The following is a 21,838-nucleotide window of genomic DNA, read 5'->3' on the forward strand; positions in this document are numbered from 1 at the left end:
TATGCAGAAAAATGCCATAGAATAAAAGAATAGTATAAACACTGTGTCCCTATCAAGAACTTCATGAGGGAGCTGAAAGTTACAACTCTCATTTGCTTGAACAGAAAAAATTATGTTGGTACCAATGGAAACTTTTCTTCCAGTGTAAATAGTAAGTGGTGAGGCACAAATTCAGATCAGAACCACATTATAGAGGGTCATGAGATGTGTAGCCTCCAACATTTTACTGAGAACCTGTGGCCAAGCAACATCACAATCTTGTCAAGATGGCAAAAGTTAGTAATGAAGAAGAACAGATAATCTAGGAGAGACTGCACCAGTTTGCTTTTGCCAGAGTCTACAGGAAAAGGCAAGATTCTGCTTCTTCCTCTCCTTCCTCCACTGTTGAGTTAATTGAGGGCAAACTAATTTTGCACTGTGAACTTGGTCTGCAACAACTAAAGTATGCTGAGAAGAAAGGAGAGTGGGAGGAGGTGAGAGAAACAACAACATTTTAAAAACAATTGAAAATGTGGGGTGACAGAAGATTAATTGGGACTGCCCCTTCCAAATATGACAGTTGGAGGAAATGGAGATAAAGCTATCCCCTCATCACTGGCGAGATCCCTACCTAAGTGGAGTAAGTAATTAGGATACAGTAATCTAATATTTAAAACCATTATGATGTAGTGGTTTCACTCTGGGAGACGAGGATTTGAATGCCCACTCAGCCATGGAAACCACCTGTGCAAACGTGGACAATCTGCAATCTCTGAACCTTGAATAAAAGAATGAATACCAAGATAATGATAAGATAGGGTCTGTGTAAACTGGAGTCACTTGAAAATACATAACAATAACCCCACAACTTTATGTATAGTTTTTCCCTCTGCCTCCAGAATTGAAAAATCTTTTGTCTTATGGATCTGTGGAATGGTATCTATCATAGATCTTGCACTATGCTGTGCGTATTTGTCAAGGTGAAATATTTCACTATCTATTGGCCAGAGCTTACTTTTTGGACAACTTCCAGAATCCCCCAGTCAGCATGGGCACTGTGCACCTTGAAAATTGAAAAAGCATGTGGCTTTCAAAGTCCAGAAAGTTGCTTTTTCAAGTTCTGTACTTGGTTTTATTGTATTCCAATTAAATGTTTAACTTTTGAGGGACAGCAGTGTGTGAACACTGTACTGTTTCTTTTTCTTGCTACTGATTCTCCAACTGCTGAGATTATCAATAATGCTGTGTGTTGAATATCCCTTTAGCCAATTCTTCCTCTGATGTAAACTCACAGCATCTCCTCTATAGTTATTTTATAACCCCTCTCTGTAGCTTCTGCCATCTGCGAATCCATCCTTCATTTCTAATGAGTTCCATTTGCTTGCACTTTTTGTGCCCTAATGCCAAATGCCAGTACAGTTGAATTTTTTAGCTTCTGCAGTTGTAAGAGAATAGATTTTTAATTATTTATAACCATAAAGAATTGCACTCTCCCATATTAAACACTGAAAAAGATACATGCCAGAACTGGACAATAAACAGAACCCATGGTAATATTTTTTTCTGATAGCAATGATGTCCCTTCACCTGGTTAGCATCTTCAGTATTCTTTCCTCCCTCCTTCCCTCCTATTTTTCCCCTCCATTTGTTTCAGATCCCACAGCAGCAATGGATGCCAGCCTGTCTTTCCTTTTAACACCATCATGTGTTATGGTTGCAAAACCTTGGCCCTGTTCGATCCACCACCAGCTGTTGTTCTCCTCATTTTGCCAGGCCAACACACCATCTCCACAGTCATAAACCAGACTGCCTTTTTGTGTTCCAGTCAATGAAGAGAAGACATCTCGAGACTACAGTCCAGACGCAGGCAATCTGCTCACAGATAGAGGCAGAGGGGAAAGACATTTTACAGAAGGGCCAACACAGGAAGCTACACCATTTAGCTATGGAGGTAAGGAATTGATTTCTTCTTGAGAACAGTTCCAAATGGTTTCATGTCTTCACAGGAGCATGGATTTCTGTCAAATGCAAGAGGATGCCATACCATTAATTAGGAGGAGAAGAATACACAAGGGAACAGATGGTTTGACAAAATAGACACACTTGGGCTGTAAAAGCCCTCTTTTTTATTGGGAAAGTGAGGAAAGGGTCTAGAATCTTCTCAAAGTAAAGACTTGCTATTTTGAAAAGGAACTGGCATTTTAAAACAGTTTCTTGAGCACTATGAGAAGGCCAAGTGACTTTTGGAACTATAGCTTCCAGAATTGTACAAAGTGGAAATCCTCCATGCTGACTGGGGAATTCTGGAGGTTTTCATCCAACACTCCGTTTTAACCTAGACATCTCTGAAGGGCACCTGTTCCTCCCACTCATCGCTCCCACTTGGCAGTTTTAATTTTGACATGGCTTGGTTTTGGAAATCCAACAAGGTTTCCATTTGCTTGACATTTTCAGGGGAAGAAAGATCAGAAGAAATTGCCTTGAATAGTTTGCTTTTGTCAGATTCTGTTCAATATAAGGTGCCTCTGTTAGTCTATTAGCTATAATGTGGTGATTTTATAGTATACTGCTACTTAGAAAAGGAAAGTTGTAGAGTTCCTCCTTTGGAGCTTTCCGAGAACAGGCTTCTCTGGAGGTCCAATCGTTAAAATAATGCCCACTCCAGGTCCTATTTAAATATATAAGAGGAAGAGAAAGGGCCATTTGTTCATTGACATTTAGCTCCTGGACACCAGACTGAGCAGACACACAAGTCATCTGGACACAGTCTTCTTCAGTATGACAATATGTGTATTTATTTAAGTTATAGCAATCCTTTCTAAGTTGCATCTGTACACATGTATTAGTGCTTGCAAATGTTATGCAAATCCATAACCTCTTCTGCTTTGGGGCATAGGGAAGAGTGATTCATAAGTGACCGTTCAAATCCAGATCTCCAACCAGGGTTCAAAGGGAACCAAAGAATCATCTTATTGAGAAAAACTCAAGCCTGTCTTGTCCAGCACTCTTCTTTGAGTCATGGCTAGTCAACTGTACAAGATGAACTCATGAGCAAGGACTGAGCTTGGAAAGTTAGTTCCTATACAAGTAATCCTGTTATTCATTGCAGCATTGATAAAAAATGATTTGTTATTACTCATCATAATGTTAACCCCCCCCCAAATAATTTGCTGTTTTACTCACTTTGATGTAAATTACATAGGGGGGGGGGGGAGAGAAAGGAAGATAGGATTAGTAAGAAAATAGCATAACCTCTTAAAATGACCCTCAAGATTTTTGTAAATTGCCTTAAAATGCTCTTGAAAGGCAATTCAAAAGTAACTAGAAATCACTGCTTATTGCCGGAAGAAAGGGACTTGGTGCATTCCTTTTGAAATGGGAGTTTATTCCTGGGCAGGAATCATGCAATATTGCAGATGCTGTTGGATGGCAACTCACAATAATGAGGAATGGTGAGGGTTGCAATCAACACATTTAGAAGGCAGCATAATTCCAACCCCAGGTTTATGCTTGTATCATTCCCTCACCACCACCTATGCCATTAGAAATGGCTACACTATTTTACAAACTGTGATCAAGGGCTATAACCATCTCTTTTAATCCATCGCCACCTTCTAGTAATGCAATCAGAATTTTTCTGATTCACCATTCAGAAAAGTGCCCCCCCCCCCAGCCATCTAGAGTCCTTTCACATTATACAATTATAGTACTATGACTTCAATTTAGCTGCTATGGCAACATCCTACAGAATCCTGAAATTGGAAGTTTAGAGCATTTTGAAATCTCTGACAGAGAGCTCTAGTGCCTTCTCAAACTTTAAACCCTAGCATTCCATAGAATGGAGCCATACCAGTTAATGTGGAAAGATAATGCTGTAATAATGTAGTATGAAAGGATCTCTAGACGAGATGAAACAGCAGCAAATCTGGATTGGAAGTGCAGCTTTCAAGCTGTGGAATATGGTCAACAGAAGTAAGTAGCAACTGAAATTCCTATCATAATTTATATATTGTATATATGTCAAGTAGTTTTCCCAGAGGAGCAATATTTGTAATTGAAGCACATTGAAAAACTGGGGAAACAGTATTTGGCTTTGTTTGTTTGTTTCTATTATTCACAGTAGTCCAGTGTAAGTTTGTACAGTGGACTCTTCCTATCCATTGAGGTTTGGTTCCAGGATGAGGGGACCCTGTGGATGGGGGGGAAATGTGGGAGATCAGTCTTCTATTAGTCAGTGGGTGGTGATATACACACTTCCACATCAGCACACTACCATTGGCTAATATGAGGTGAGGCAATCCATAAGAGCTCCATTCCATGGATGGCTAGCCCACCAATATGACATGCTCACAGTATCTTTCCCAGAAAAATCTGACTTAGGTTAAATGACATCACCTCAAAAGATGACTGTCTGTACATCAGTGCTTTAAAAGTTACCATTTATGTCTATAGCTCCCTGAATCCCCCAAGTGATTGATTTATAGCCGTACTGGCTGGGGAGTCCTGGGATTTGTAGTCCAAAAGGCTTATTTTCCCATGTTGTGCTGAAGATGCAGTGAGTGATGGTGACCAAATTGTTACAGGATTCTACAGGTAATAAGCAATCTTGCTCTCGTCAGGTTGTACTCTATGTCATTCTTCAAAAACTGACATGTTTTATCTGGAGGAATATATTAATGTCATGATAAATAGTGTAAACATAGATGTTACAACACCCATCTCTGCTGATTTCATTAGTTAGAGTGTTTGTACGGTACTTTCAAGATAAAAAGCACTTCTGGAAATGTTGTTCCATGAATCAATTGCAATGGATCTGACAAGAAGGGAGATTCCTGGTACGACGCTTGACTTTCCAACATTAACTCACAATTACTATACATCTTCCAAAGAGTGTGTTCTATAATGTATCTAGTATAAAACATGCATAGAGCAGCAAGAAGGCTTGCACTTGAGTTGCCGTTCCCCAAAAGGAGAGCAGTAAAACAAGTCAGAGAATTTTGTTCCTAAAGTGTTTGTATCTCTTAACATTTATTGTGCCAAGCATTGGGGAAATAGGGGGGTGGATGAATGGAGGATACCTGGAGGTGAATAATGGCACTCTTGAGGGCTCTTTCTCACATCTGTCATCCATGCAGGCACTGTTTTTAAGCACCCCATATGGTCAAAAACGGTGGCTTCCATACTCAGAACAACTAGCAAGAATTGGCTATGAATGGATAAAGAAATCTAGTAGTAAGCATCATTTTGTGACCAAGTTCCAGACATGCAATGTACTGGGAGTATTTTCAACCAGGACCTCTGACAGTTGTGCCCAGGCACATTGCCACTCAGGCTTCCAGTTACATCCAGACACCATTCAGACTGCTGAATTTTTCCTAAAGCTCCAAAAAGCTTGTGTCCAGGATACCTTTAGACATATCAAACACCTACATGGACCTGCTCAGATGTCGTGTCTGGCTTCCAAGGCCCTGCTACAAACCCATTACTGTCTAAGATGAGGTAGATGATGATGGGGCACCAACACTTCCCAGTCAAAACTCCACATGTGTGACAGATCCCCTATCTAGGTGGACTCTCACTTCAAACTCTTGGGCTCCTATTCTTCAGTTTTTCCTTTTATCCTTGAGATACCTCCCTGGACCTGGTACTCAGGCCTCAAGGTGACCACTATACTAGACAAGTAGTTTTATTGATCATTGGATTCAGTGTTGTAATGCATTGTAGTAGTAATGACCAACCTTTCGTTATCAGTTCTTAAATGAAAACCTTCAGACAGTGTTGTAGAAAATGAAACCGGGAAAGATTTATTATATTACAAATAAAATAAACATCTAGCCTTATACACACAAAACATACTGTAATTCCTCAGTTTCAAACAAAATAACATTTTTCACTGAACTCTTACCAGACTCTGATTCACAAGACCTCTGTTCAAATCTCCTCCATTTCCCTCTACCTCACACTCCTTATCCCTATTTATAACTGGCCCTATCTAAATGCACGTTAACATTCAATCTATTCATATCTACCACTGTCCCTGTCTTCCTGTCTACCTAGCCCTGTCTGACTATTTTACAGACAAGTCTGGTTTTTATATTTGTTCCCCAGTAGCCCACCTCCCAGCATTCCATGGCCTGTGATTGTCCAGCTTCTTGCTTTACACAATATTTATTTCTACTGTTTAAAAAAACAACAACTCTGTATTCTAGGGTCAGGGTTGTTTCCTGGTCTTTTCTTTGTGTTGTGTCTCTTGCCAAGTTAAAAAAAAAAACTATTTCCCCCTTAATTGTTATGATTTTAAATTTGTGTTGTTGTTGTTTTGTGTTGTTTTGTTTTATGTTGGGATTCTCTCTGCTCTGCTTGTGACATGTTTTCTTGTTTGATTTTTAATTTTTTTTTTTCATTTATTCTAGCACACCTCTCTGGTAGCTTTGGTTGAGAAGCAGCAAGTAAATAACTTCTAAAGAAATAAATAACTCTTCTGTAATTCTGACATCATTTTGCTGCTTGCTGTTCCTTCTCATTGATGCCCTGTATTCTGTTCTGGAGGAATAATTAAGCTGAGCTGGTGAAGTAAACACCTGATTATGTTGTGCCAGAGAAGATCTGCCCCCTGTTGTCCCTCTTAGCTTTATTTTGAAACTGGAGGCAGGCAGGGTCCCTGCAGAGTTGTAGCAGAATCCGATTCTATTATGTTCCTCCAGCAGGAATGTGAGACTGTCACTTTTGCAGTGAGGGACATACAACCAACAGGGAATAAAACACAACAGTACAAATAAGTGAAAGCATCCCACTGTGCATTTATCTGGTAACCAGTTAGATTGCAGAGCTCTGATTTCTCTTCCTCAGTAGCTGAACAGTTTTATATATGAACAACAGTCTTTGAACATGAAAAGTTTCCACTCTGAACATTCAGACAAATTATTTATTTTCCCCCTTATTCTTGTCCCCTTGCTTTCCATCCTGTTCTTAACCTCCCTTTCCCCAGTAACATTAATTTTGAAGTTCCAGTACATAATTTTTCATCAGCTGTCCCTGATCAGCTGTTATGGGGTTGGTGCTATATGTTGTGTGAGTTTAAAGCATACAGCTCATGTGATAATGAAAAGGCATGGGGAATCAGTGTCCCTACCCTTTTCCTTGTGTATGTGCATTGAGCATCTAGTTCCTACATAACCTGGAGTCCATTTTTGCAGGCCTTGAGCAATCCTTCCTTGGTAGCCCCCCAAAACTAATAGCTGGTCAGGATACAAAAAGGCATTAAACCCTTGATCAACTTCATACTAAACTTCAAGTTATTTCATCAGTAAGGGATCTGTATTGAAAAGTACATCCGAAGTTTTAGAGGATTTTGATCTGTATTCTTACAAAAGTCTGCAGTTTTCCCTGCAAAATCACTACCTTGCATAGAGCTTCTGAGTTTCTGTATAATACAGATGATGCAATTTGTTTGTTCATTTTGCATCATCAACTTGAAATGTTTTGTACCATCGACATGAAATGAGATACATTTTTTTAGTTTCAAAGTTACCGAGGCAGATAATTTGAAATTGACCAGATACATTTTCATTTTAATACATTTTCCAAAGGTGATCATTGTGGCATATCAGGGTTCTCTCCTCAACCATTCATCTTCCCAGCCTACCTAGGAGATAGGTTTAGAGGTAGAAAGGCACCAAGATGAGCATGAGATTCATGGCTGAGTGGGGTCTTGAAGCTCAGGTCCAAAACACGGTGCAGAAATAATCCAGTTTGAGACTGCTTGTAACTGCCCTCTCTCAATGCTAGGGAATTCTGAGAATTGTATTCTATTGTGGCACCAGAGCTCTCTAACAGAGAAAGCTAAATGTCTCACAAAACTACAGTTCCCAAAATTCCCTAGCATTCAGCCAGGGCAGTTAAAGCAGTCTCAAACTGGATTATTTCTGCACTGTGTTTTGGACCTCAGTCTCTCTGCACTTAATCCAGTATTCTAACTACTATACAGCAATTATTAAAATTTATTGTAGAATTATTATTTTTAAAGTAAAAAAGAAACATGAAGCTTTAATTTTTGTATTTCTGAGCTGGTTGTTTCAGAGTACCAAACCCAGCATTTTTTATCTAAACATTTTCTAACCACAAATTTTCCTTCCACACTTTTCACTATTAAATTATGAAATTATAAAACAGAGACAAATTCCAGTTCATTGTTTCTAAAGAAGTATGGATGCATATAGTCAAAATGTTTGGGTCCGTCACTGCCAAAACATTTGGATCCACCACTATCAAATCCACCTGTTTTCATTTGAACCTGCTTGTTTTCTTTAGTTTTCTAGGTTTCTAGGGAGATTATCACACAGCCACTTTTGTCCGAGCTGTGTATGGGACAGCATCGGGCCAAAAAGGGGGAGAACGGGTGTTAACGCACAGTAAATTGCTGCTGCACTGCCGCCCAACCATTGTCCATCCCCCAGGCACACTCTGCCAGCCAATTTTGGTAGTACAACTTCCGTACCTCGAAAATCAGCTGGCAGAGTGCACCTAGGTGACGGGCGGTGGTCGGGCAGCAGCGCAGCAGCAATTTACTGTGTGATAACATCCTATTTTTCCCTTTGAGATTTGATAGTGGTGGATCCAGACATTTTGGTGATGGACCCAAACAATCTCCTAGGTTTCAAGCCTAGCATCAGCATCATTGTCATCATCTTTCTGTATAACCTCCCTTTCACCCAAAATTGGGACTCAAGCATTTGGAACCAACAGTGGTGTAATGGGTGGAGTACTGAGGTACTGAGGAGGTCTGGCTTCAAATCTCCACTCAGTCATGAAGCTCACTGAGTGATCTTAGGCCTGTCACTTTGTTAGGGTACATCCAGAATGAAAAGTCACTGATTTTCCCGTCTATTCTTCTAGGTCTAAGGAGGTCTGGTTTCAAATCTGTACTCTGTCATGAAACTCACTGGGTGATCCTAGGCTTATCAATTTCTTAAGATACACGCAGAGTGAAAAGTCCCAGATTTTTTCCCCTGTTCTTTCTGATTTTATACTGGAGTAAAATACAGTAACCTGGGCAGCTATTCTAAGAAGTTTCTGATCATACTGGGAGCTGACAAGAAATAATCTGAGATAAACAAAATGTGATTGGTGTTCCAAAATAAAATTGGAAAGAACAGAAATGAAATATGGGACCCTCTGCTCTTTCTAAACAGTGTGAATGTGCACTTGGCCAAAATTTCTTGTAAGACTAAAATGAAGGGAGTTGAGAAGAACCATGTGAACTATCCTGACCTATTTGGTGGAAAAGCACTACAAAAGCATCATAAATAAATTGGATCAATCTGTCCCTGGTCATTAGGTAAGTTTTGACTTCCTGCTGTCCTTTCTGCCTCCCAGAAACAAGTTCATGAAGCAGAGGTCAGAGCCTGCCAGGCTTGTTGATTTGATGAAAAAAGGAGGACAAAGAGAGTCTCTCTTTTCTACCCACCTCCCCACCCCCCACATCTCCCCCTGCATATCCTCTTCTGGTGAACTGGCAATATCCGCATCATAGTGGAATCCTTCAGAGGGCAATGATCAATAGAAGCCAGCCAAAAGTAATTACAACTAATGTGATCTTTGGCTTCTTTGATGGATCACAGGCTGTAATATTTCCTTCTTCACAAATCAGATTAAAACGGAGGCACTTTTCTGTTGTACCAAGACAGCAGGGTAATTAAAAAAAAAAAAAACTTCCGCCTCATTCATTGAGTCTCTGAAAATCTACATAGCAAAAAAAACAGACTAAGAGCACCACAGTAGACGATTTGGGAGAAATCCATTGTCTTAATTGTGGCTCTGTGGAATTTACATTGATTCTATGATTGGCTTGGGATTGGCATTCTTTTGATATCCTTAATGTTGAGTTCAACTAATTCCAGCAAAAGTGTTGAATATTCATGATTATTGCACATATCTATTTTCAGACTATCACAGAGCAAACCCCCTTTTTAGGACTGATGTTATTAATTATGCTGAGAATCCCTCTTTATGTTGGACTCTGGAGATAATTAGAATGTGAATCTGCCTTTGCCACTTTGCCACCATGGCTTAATGCAACCACAGCTTTGGCTCTCCAAATATTTTGGACTCTAGCTCCAAGATGATCCAGTCAATATGACAAATGATAAAATAATGTGAGAATTATAGTGAAAAATCTGAAAGGAAAAAATACCCAGTATGTTTACCTCTCTGTTGATTGGTTCACAGACAAAATCTTACTATCAGCCAGTGAGGCTTCTTTTCTACTTCAAGTGGCAAATATATTAACGATCAGACAAGCCAAGCTCCCGAAAGTGCTTATCTTTATTTACAAAGTGCAAACCAAATAACCAACATGACTTTTACTATACAGAACTCACAATCACTCCTCTCTCAAAAACCCACAATAATTACCAGAAGTCCCTGAGTTTATAAAGACACAATGCCATGTGGTCCTACAAACTCAGCCTCTTCCTGTCCCACACAGAAAACTGTCCCCTTGTCTAAACAGACACATGTTCATCTTCAGGCTTCCTGCACACAGGCAGTAGAATGACCTTGTTGCTATGATCAGCAGCTGTAGCTCATCAGCTTCGTCTCCAGGTGCTGATTGCTCATGGTCACCACACATCTAAACATTTCGTGTTAGTTGGCTTTTAACCCTTAACATTATGCTCCTCTATTATTTAGTGTGGAATACCTTCCCCTGTAAACATTGCAGTTCCATTTCTTCCAGAGCAACAGATGAAATCCAGGATATGTGAGGCCCAGCAACATCAGAGTATCATCAAAATGATGAAACTAATTAATGAGGGAGAACACACAAGCTAAGAGCGGCTGTAGCAGTTTGCATTTGCCAAAACTTACTGGGAAGGGCAAGATTCTGTCTCCACCCCTCCTGTCGCCCCCTGCTGCGTTAGTTTAGTGCAAAATTGTTAACTTTTGCCCTTTGAACTCATTTTGTAGCAATTGAGGTAAGTTGAGGACAAGTGGGAGAATGGGTGTTGTAGAGAGAAAGTGGAACATTTCAAAAACTGGAAAAGTGAGATGACTGAAGATTAATTGGAACTGTCCCTGCCAAATTAGGACAGTCGAAGGTTATGAAGTTTATGCCTTAGCACTGAAGCCGAATGTTGAGTTGTTGTTTTTTTTAGGTATGTTCTAACAGTTAACAAAACTGTTTGCAAAAAAAGTATGTTTTGAATGAATCTCCCCCTCCCCCCAAAAATGTATATATTGTTATAAATACAAAACTGACATCTTCTGTGTCTTCAGTATAATTAATAGCTGCTGGACTGTAGATGTTGAGGGAGGAAAACAACTCAGGCAACTGACACTCATAAAAATGGGAGAATTGAGGCAATTGCACACTACACAGTTATAGTGATATGATTCCTTTTAACTGCCAGGACAACATCCTATGGAATCTAGGATTTGCAGTTTAGGGAGATGTATGTAGAATTCTTAACTAAAAAACTCTAGTGCCCCCAGCAGACTACAAACCCCAGGATTCCACAGGATGTTGCCATGGCAGTTAAGTGGAATCATGGTACTCTAACTGTGTAGTGTGAAGTGCTCCAGGTGAGATGATGCAGATAGTATTGTCTTTATATAGGTAATAACTTTCTCAAGTCAATTCATGCACTTGGCAAACCAGACTGTCCCCTGAAGAAAAGTTCATGCCACAATAACAGAAACACGGTTAGAAAGGCTTGTTCTTAAAATCCATTCATTTCAAAAGGACTGTGCATCACTACCAGTCCATGTAAATATAGCAGACAAAAGGGATGTGTATAAGTAGAGGTAGGCTCCTAGATCACTTGGGCATTGTAATAAATATAACAGTCTCACAAATTCTCAGTGCACCTTGCTCATACCAAACTTTGCAGATAAAAGAACTGCCTCATTAATTAATTAAAAGTTGTCTCTTGATTCCTTCCTCCTCAAATTTGTTGTCAGCTTGTCAACGTCTGCATCTTCCATGAATTACCAAGAGCCCATTGTCTCCTGTGGCCAGCATCAATCTGGACAAGTTGCTTTGTGGTTTGGATGATCATCTCCTATTTTGCTTTCTTTCTCTCTTCCATCCATTGCATTGTTACTTCCATCTTCTGCCCCCACCCCCATATAAGAACCAATTTCCACAGGCCTTTCAGAGCCTGTTGTTAGAGGAAGTTCTGCTTCAAGTGCCACGTGGCTGATTCTCGGAAGGACTCTGAGTCACATTAGTTAATCAGATGAAGGAGCTGAAAGGAACAGCAGAGCAAGTATTAAGTACAAGAGAATTACATTTGTTGGCTCTTCACATGCAATTATACTAACTGAACTGTTGGCATAATGCAATAAAGATGTCTGCAGAATTGCATTTCTATATTAAGTGTGTGGCAGTTAACTCAGTGAATGAACAGCTCCAGTCCCAAAAAGATTGGTTTCCCAAGCATTCATGGTGGATGTGTTGGGCTTTGTGATGGGATGGGATCACCTTTGTGGTGACTGTCTCTTTTGTTCTCTTCAGCTGTCAAAGTAAGGAACAAGGTGGAAAAGTAACCATGATTATTTATTACCAGGGAAGTGCCTGTCATTATGATGAACGAAGTGTGTGTGCCTGAAAAGACAGATCTTGTGTTGCAAACACCCAGAGGTGTGTAAAACATCCCTGTACATTCTACACAGATGCTTACAGAAGACCTCAGTGGGATCCCTGTTGTTAGGGATGATGGGAGTCAATTTTGTTTCAAGTGATTCTTGATTTTAAAAAATTCCCCAAATCCATAAGTCTCTTCATATATAGATCTTCAGGAACTCTGCTTTATTATCATTTTGAGCAGCATGCTGATGTGAAAACTGCCTGGTCAATCCTGTTTGCAGTTGGACCAGCTTAACAAACCAGAGTTTTGTTCTACAGTTTTCATAGCGCATGTGCATCATCCAGACATCGATACAACATCCCCTCTGTATTCTTTCTCCACAACAATCCAGAGAAGGAATCCAAGCATTATTCCAGATTTCTTTCTCTACTTGTGTCTTTTTCTTTTTTCTTTTTTTTAATTTTTTACTTTTAACTTTGTGAAATGCACTGACTGACAGAAATGTTGTAACAGGCTAAGGTTTGATACCAGACATACCCAAGTGTCTTTCTCACCGGCAAAAAGAAATAGCAACCCTTAAACAAGCTGGAATGAATGATGGCATGGCATGGGAAAGGGCCATAGCTTAATGGTGGAGCTTTTGTTGTTGTATTTGTTGTGTGCCTTCAAGTCATTTATGACTTATGGTGACCCTAAGGCAAACTATCATGGAGTTTTCTTGGCCAGATTAGTCCTGAGACGATTTGTCATTGCCTTCTGATAAGGCTAAGAACATGTGACTTGCCCAAGGTCACCTAGTGGATTTCATGGACAGTCCTGGTCTCCAATCAAACCCTGGTCTCCAGAGTTGTAGTCCAACACTCAAACCAGTACAATGGCAGAGTGCATGCCTGCTAGTCAGATCATTTCAGGTCAAATCACAGATATCTCCACTTAGGGCTAGAAAAACTCTTATCTGAAACTCTGGATATCTCATGCCAATCAGTTTCAACAATTCTAGGTGAGATGGATGACTGGTCTGATTCAGTACAAGTCAGTGTCCTATATAGCCCATAGCATCATTGCAAGGCCTCCTGAGCACTCCAGGATTTTTTTTTTAAACCCATTTTCCTCAGAAACCAGTTCTGGTAACTTCCAGTTTTTTGTTTGAGTAGCTTATTTTTTAAACACTATAGTGAGTAACATTCCAAGCTCAGGTCACATGACAATAGCACAAACAATGTGAGAGATGTAGCCTGCATCCCTTCAACAATGGATGCAAGCTCCAGGAAAAGAGATTCCATCTCAGCCTTAGGAGGAACTTCCCGACAGTAAGGACTGTTCAACAGTGGAACACACTCCCTCGGAATGTAATGGAGTCCCCTTCTCTGGAGGTCTTTAAGCAGAGGCTGGATGGCCATCTGTCGGGAATGCTTTGATTGAGATTTCCTGCATGGCAGGGGGTTGGACTGGATGGCCCTTGTGGTCTCTTCCAACTCTATGATTCTATGATAAGCTACACACTCAGAAGTGAGTATCCACACATCCATATCTTCCCATATTTCACAGAATAAAACTGGCACACATGTGGCCAAACAACATCAGAGCATAGTCAAGTTGGCAAAATTAATAAGGAAGTACAGACAAGCTAGGAGAGGTTGCAGCAGTTTGCTTTTGCTAGAGCCTACTATGAAAACCCTATAAAATTTACAGGGTAAGCATAAGTAATAGCAATAGCAAGGACATTTCTAAACTGCATGAACCTCTCAACAGCTTGGTTGACTTCTTACCAGATGCAAGCCATAACACTGTTTGCCAGTGTTCCCTAAGCAATTTACAATGTGTAAGCCACTTGCCCCCACCAAGGCAACTTGAAGGCACATAAACACACACACTGAGAAGGACAAGATTCCTTCCCTCTCCTCTCTTCTCTCCCCAGCCCATTGAGTACAAATGACTTTTGCACTTTGAACTAAGTTTGCATCAACTGAAGAAATCTAAAGGGGGAAAGTGGGAGAAGGAGAGAAAATCTGGAACATTTTGAAGCTGCTGAAAAAACTGAGACAACAGAAGATTAATTCGGACTGTCTCTGCCAAGCTGAGATAGCTGAAGGATATGCATGTCTGTCTGTGTACTTTGTCACCACAACCTCAAAATTTCATCATCTCCACCTACCAGAGTTCTCCCAATTTCATTCCCATCCACCTTCCAAACCAGTAGCTTGAATGCAGGTGCCTCTGATGTCCTCAGCAGTGACAACTGACACGCATGAGCTTGTTTGCAATTTCTTCTTTCAGGACATCTCTTGCTTTGCTAGGCCATTTAATTTCCACTCAAGAGAAAGGGCCATTATTCTCTTCATTATGCTACATCCTTTCAGTTTCTCTACTTAGCTGCATATATCAAGAGGGAGAGAGAAAACGTGAGACCAGATTGTGTAAAGATCCATAGATAGCTTGAAGGCCATCTCTCACATTTCTGCCCATCATTAACCTTTGTCTCTCTCATTGCTGAGAAAAGTAATGGCTAGAGGTCCCACTCCATTGAACACAGGGACACTATTAAGCAGAAACAACAGAAATGACAAGTCTCCTGCTTTACTGCATTAGACTGTTTTCTTGGAAATTATTGAGGGTGAATTTTGTCTGGCTGCTTTCCCTGCATATTGGGGATAGGGTATATGAATCGTGCTTCCTTCCAAAAATATGAGTGGCAAATCTATGCCACCTTGTATTATGGCATCTCTCATGATAAAATCAGGATTAAGGTCTCAAAAAGAACTCACACAAAACTAAACAGATACCAGAAGCATAATGCCAAACTAGATGTAACTTAATTTTATGAGTCTACATTTTTGTAATGGAAACAGAAGCCTCAGGATGGTTGGTGGAGAGCAAGATGTTTTTGCTTTCCTGACATATCCGAGCAAATCCATGGCATGCTGGCTAAGGGATTGTGGGAAGTGTAGTGCAAAAGTAATTTTCCAAGTTCTGAAAAAAGCAGTTTTTATAAATCAATAGAAGCTCCCCTCCCATCATCCCAAGCAGCTGAGGTGTATGTGTGATTGCTATTCACATAATGTTAAAAGTCCATATTAACCGTAGTCATGCAATTGATCTAACCTGACTCATTTAGTTTTAACTTTCTCTTCCTTTCTCCCGATTTAACATCAGTTTCATTTCTTTACTCATTACCTGGATAAGTGATGTTTGTCAAGAATTTCTAACTTGTCAAACAACTTTTTTTTGCTATTCCCATCATGAGTTCTGTAGATATGGAAACATCTACAAATAAGACAGTAATGGGAGCCCTGTATTATTTTAAGCAGACGTTTTTATATTGTATTGTTTTTAAATTTAGAATCATAGAATTGGAAGAGACGGCAAGGGCCATCCAGTCCAACCCCCTGTCATGCAGGAAATCCAAATCAAAGCATCCCCAGCAAATGGCCATCTAGCCTCTGCTTAAAGACCTCCAAGGAAGGAGACGCCACGACACTCCAAGGGAGTGTGTTCCACTGTCGAACAGCCCTTAATGTCAGGAAGTTCTTCCTAATGTTGAGGTGGAATCTCTTTTCCTGTAGCTTGCATCCATTGTTCCGGGTCCTGTTCTCTGGAGCAGCAGAAAACAAGCTTGCTCCCTCCTCAATATGACATCCTTTCAAATATTTAAACAGGGCTATCATATCACCTCTTAACCTTCTCTTCTCCAGGCTAAACATCCCCAGCTCCCTGAGTCGTTCCTCATAGGGCATGGTTTCCAGACCTTTCACCATTTTAGTCGCCCTCCTCTGGACACGCTCCAATTTCTCAATGTCCTTTTTGAATTGTGGTGCCCAGAACTGGACACAATATTCCAGGTGGGGCCTGACCAGTGCAGAATACAGTGGCACTATTACTTCTCTTGATCTAGACACTATACTTTTATTGATGCAGCCTAAAATTGCATTGGCCTTTTTAGCTGCTGCATCGCACTGTTGACTCATGTTCAACTTGTGGTCTACCTGGACTCCCAGAACCCTTTCACATGTAGTTTCATTCAGCCAGGTGTCCCTCATCCTATATCTGTGCATTTCATTTTTTCTGCCCTAAGTGCAGTACCTTACATTTCTCTGTGTTGAATTTCATTTTGTTAGCTTTGGCCCAGCTTTCTGGTCTATTCAGATCATTTTGAATGTTGATCCTGTCCTCTGGAGTATTAGCTATTCCTCCTAATTTGGTGTCATCTGCAAATTTGATAAGTATGCTACCAATTCTGTCATCCAAGTCATTGATAAAGATATTGAATAACACTGGGCCCAGGACAGAGCTCTGTGGGATCCCACTGGTCACTTTTCTCCAGGCTGAAAAAGAGCCATTGTTGAGCATCCTTTGGGTTCGGCCGGTCAACCAATTACAGATCCATTTAACAGTTACTTTGTCTAGCCCACATTTTACAAGCTTGTTTGCAAGAATGTCATGGGGAACCTTGTCAAAGGCCTTACTGAAATCAAGATATACTATATTCACAGCTTTCCCTTCATCTAACAAGCTGGTAATTTTTATCAAAGAAAGAGATCAGATTTGTCTGGCATGACTTGTTTCTCTGAAACCCATGTTGACTTTTTGTGATTATGGCATTGCCTTCTAGATGTTCACAGACTCTCTGTTTAATGATCTGCTCCAGAATCTTTCCTGGTATTGATGTCAGACTAACTGGACGATAATTGTTGGGATCCTCTTTTTTCCCCTTTTTGAAGATCGGGACAACGTTTGCCCTCCTTCAGTCTGCTGGGATTTCTCCTGTTTTCCAGGAGTTTTCAAATATGATTCCCAATGGCTCCGATATTACATTTGCCGGTTCTTTTAGTACCTTTGGATGTAGTTCATCTGGTCCTGGAGACTTAAATTCATTTAGATTAACAAGGTATTCCTCTACTATCTCCTTACTTATTCTGTACTGAAATTCCCCTATTCTGTCCTCTGCTCCATTATCCTCAGGTTGAGCACCCTTTGCCTTTTCTGAGAAGACTGAGGCAAAGAAGGTGTTGAGTAATTCTGCCTTTTCTCTGTCTTCTGTTAGCATTTTGCCATCTTCTCCATGCAGTGACCCTACTGTTTCCTTCTTCTTCCTTTTGCTGTGGACATATCCAAAAAATCCCTTTTTATTCTTTTTAACCTCTCTAGCAAGCCTGAGTTCATTCTGCGCTTTAGCTTTTCTGACTTTACCCCCACACATGCCTGCTATTTCTTTGAATTCCTTTTTTGTGATTTCCCCCTTTTTCCATTTCTTAGACATGTTCCGTTTCAAACTTAGCTCGGTTGAAAGTTCCTTAGTCATCCATCCTGGTTTCTTGAGACACCTCCCGTTTTTCTTTCTCACTGGAACTGTTTGAAATTGTGCCTTCAGTATCTCTCTTTTGAGAAACTCCCATCCATCCTGAACTCCTTTATCTTTTAGTATTTCTGACCATGGAATCGCCCTCAATACTTCTCTAAGTTTACTGAAATCCGCTCTCCTAAAGTCTAGGATGCGTGTCTGACTCTGCCTGGCTTCTCCTTTCCACTGTATTACAAACTCCAGGAGAACATGGTCACTTCCACCTAATGATCCCACCACTTGCACCCCATTAACCAAGTCATCCTTGTTGGTTAGGATCAGATCTAAAATAGCTGACCCCCTTGTTGCCTCTTCCACCTTTTGGACCATGAAATTGTCTTCCAGGCAAGTGAGGAATTTACTAGACCTTGAGGATTTTGCTGAGTTTGACTTCCAGCAAATATCAGGATAGTTGAAGTCGCCCATCACTACTACATCTCTCTTTTCTGACTGTGTGGTCATCTGTTCTAGAAAGATTTCATCCAATTCCTCAGTCTGACTTGGGGGTCTGTAGTAGACTCCCACCATAACATCCTTGTTGTTTCCCTCCCTTTTAATTTTTATCCAGATGCTCTCCACCTGGCTTCCATGATTGATGTCCTGGATCTCTTCACTGGTGTAAATATCTCTGACATATAGTGCTATTCCTCCTCCTTTCCTGTTTGGCCTATTTCTCTTAATAAGGTTATACCCCTCTATTTCCACATTCCAATCATGAGACTCATCCCACCAGGTTTCAGTGATGCCTATTATATCATATTTGTTTTGTTGTACTAGGAGTTCGAGTTCATCTTGCTTATTTCCCATGCTCTGTGCATTAGTGTAGAGACATCACAGACCACAGGTCCCATTTACTTGCTGCTTGTGCAAGTTTTTTTGCCTCCCACTGTTCGGTCCTTGCACTTTTTTTCTTGTTTCCTCTATGTCTGTTTGACTATTTTCTCCAGCCCTTTCGCCTTCCTTAATATTGTCTCCCTTCCCCACGATCTCAGTTTAAAGCCCTCCTGATCAAGTTCTTGAGACTGTTGGCAAAAACATTTCTTCCAACTGGTGTGAGATGCAACCCGTCCATTGCAAGAAGTCCCTCCTCATGGAACCGCAGCCCATGATCAAAGAATCCAAATCGTTCTCGGCAGCACCATCTGCGAAGCCAGTTGTTCACATCCGCTATTTTCCTCTCCCTTCCTGGACCGTGCCCTTCAACTGGCAGAAGAGACGAGATGACAACCTGTGCATCCATTCCTTTCAGCTTCCTCCCAAGCGCCTCATAATCCATTTTGATGTTCTGCAGGCTGTGTCTTGCAGTATCATTGGTTCCCATGTGGACCAAAAGGAAGGGGTATTGGTCAGTAGGCTTGACCAGTCTTTTCAGCTTCTCTGTCACATCATGGATCTTTGCCCCTGGAAGACAACACACCTCTCGAGACATCTTGTCAGGCCTACAAATCACTGCTTCTGTACTTCTCAGCAAGGAGTCCCCCACTATGACCACACGCCTCCTACGAGGTTTAGCAGCGGCTGTTCCCTTGGGTGGGACTCTCAGGCTTGCCTGCTCTGTCCCTGAAGTCTGTCCATGCTGCTCTTCATCCTCCTTGATAAGGGAAAGAGCTTCAAATCGATTCTCTAGCTGCAAGCTCCCCGAACAATCCCTTCTTGGCCTACTTCTCTGTGTGACATTCCTCTGTGTGACACTGATTTGATTTGCTCTCCCCCCCCCCTTTTTTTTTTTTTCTTTGCTCTTTCTTTCCAGGTCATGTACTGTCAAAGTGAGGTATATTTCCAGTGGGGTGAGAAAAACTGGGGCCCCTGGGGAATATGCAGCTCTCAGAGCCATTTTTTGGCTGACAGAGTCTCCTTCCTCAAATTTTTAGGGCCATTTTCTTCTGCCCCCCCCCAAAAAAAAATACCCTGGAGACCTGTGCATCCAGGGGGAATAATTGTCATATAAGATGAGTTGTGCCATTCTCCACAGTTTGTTCTAGTAGAAATTCTGTGTTGTGTATTGTGCGTGTGTATGTTTTAGAGCTGTAAACCTCAAACTGGAAATGAAACTTCCAGTTTCACATTGAGGGGCTGATGCAGCCTCTGGAGGGTCCTTCCCGTCCTTGCATTTCAAGAACAGTAATATACAAAACAGTATGTTGAATGTAATACCAAAGGAAGAAAGCTGATCTGCATTGCTGATCTTAGCATATAAATCTATAAGCCATTTGTGGGAATTCTCCTCTTTTCATTATTTTTTAATTGGTACCTTCAACATTCCATGGCTCAGTTGTCCATATTTCATGCAGGTCTGAATGCACAATGAATACACATCTTTGTTTGGCCATTATCTTCTTGGTAGTTGTGACAATATGTACTGTATAAACAGAAAGATGAAGCTAAATGTGGGACCAGAAGAGTTAGATGAGGGACCTAGTACATGCCTTAGGCAAGGAGAAGACTATAGACTGGATAATTGCTCTATAAGCATTTATATTCAATGAACGGTATGTGTTGCCTGTTGATTAATGGCAGCCCCATGAATTTCAGTGGGTTTCCTTAGGTAAGGAATATTCAAGGGTTGGTTTTACAAGTTCCTTCCTCTGTAATATAGCCTACAGCACTTGGCATTCTTTAGCAGTCTCCCATCCAGTTACTAACCAGGGCTGACTCTGCTTAGCTTCCAAGATCAGACAGGATCCATGATTATGCAGAAACTGTCACATGGAATTTCTTTACCAATTAATATTCCTATCTATCTCTAATGCCCCAGGTATTCAGGAACGTACCACTTCTTTATATTTTCAGTGGTCTTTTTCAGTTATTTTTAGACTAATTGACACAGATTACCAACACTGAGAGGAAGTGGAGGGTGGAAGGAAAAGGAGAAGTAGGAGGGAAGGAATGAATAGCCAGCAAAAGATTACATGTATTGCTATTCTAGTCCATGCAAGTTTATGCAGCAATAAATCTGTTCTTAGAACACCACAAGACTCTTCCATGGTTTTGCTGCAAATAGATGATGCAGTTACCTCTCTTTCAAAAGTGACTAAAAGTGACTAAATTATATTATATATTGCATTGGTATGGTTAGGATGCTTTACTGAAAAATGTATTACTGCAGATAGTACTAAGTTTATGGAACATGTAAGAGTGTGATGCTTTTTATCTTCTCCAATCTTAATAAAAGCTTTTCTTGAGTAAATCTGCTTAATTAACCATTGGCCCAGAACTACTTATGTTAATGCACTTAGACCTGTGAGGCACAGCTAAGATGCTCATTGAGGTTCTACTTCTACTGACAGCTCATATTACTTTCCACTGAGTGAGTTTTCTAAAATTGCTGTTAAGATGCTCGCATTTGTATAGGCTGTTCTGTGCTGTTACTGTGAAGACTCACAAACTAATTTTTGTTGGAAATAGAAAGCCAAAATGACACAGTGGTTTGAGTGTTGGGCTTTGACTCTGCAGACCAGGGTTCAATTCCCGGCTTGGCCATGAAACCCACTGGGTGACCTTGGGCAAGTCACATGTTCTCAGCCTCAGGGAAGGGCAATGGCAAACCTCCTCTGAAGAAATCTTGCCAAGAAAATTCCATGATAGGTGCTCCTTACAAACAATGTGAAGGCACACAATAACAGCAAACTGGTATAACTGTGTAGTATAGATAATATTGTAAGTGTCTGTATTTGTGTATTCATAGCAAAATTTAATTTTTCATCACCCATTCAACAAACTGTGAATATAGTGAATGACTATGATAACAACAATACGTAAGAATCTGACATCTTACATGACAACAATAAATTATTTGGATGCAGAACATGCATCAAAGTGATAAAAAGAGCAACCAATGCAAAATAAACGCAAAAACAAAGGTAGAGATGTTAGTCTGGGAGAACAAAACCAAATAAAATCCTCCTTTATTGGCCCAATTAACATTCCATGACAG

At 40.6% G+C, this 21,838-nt stretch overlaps 1 protein-coding gene across 1 annotated transcript in view; it reads left to right on the forward strand.

Annotated features, from left to right (window-relative positions):
- ALK (ALK receptor tyrosine kinase) overlaps positions 1–21,838 on the forward strand; it is an 809,244-nt gene that overhangs the window by 709,056 nt on the left and 78,350 nt on the right. Inside the window, exon 11 of the mRNA XM_089529545.1 lies at positions 1,805–1,930. Within this exon, the coding sequence (XP_089385671.1) occupies positions 1,805–1,930 (126 nt within the window). The remainder of the gene's footprint in view (positions 1–1,804; positions 1,931–21,838) is intronic.

This window comes from Sceloporus occidentalis, unplaced genomic scaffold (genome assembly GCF_023333645.1).
Source record: "Sceloporus occidentalis isolate IW3139 unplaced genomic scaffold, rSceOcc1.0.p SCAF_6, whole genome shotgun sequence".
NCBI lineage: Eukaryota > Metazoa > Chordata > Lepidosauria > Squamata > Phrynosomatidae > Sceloporus > Sceloporus occidentalis.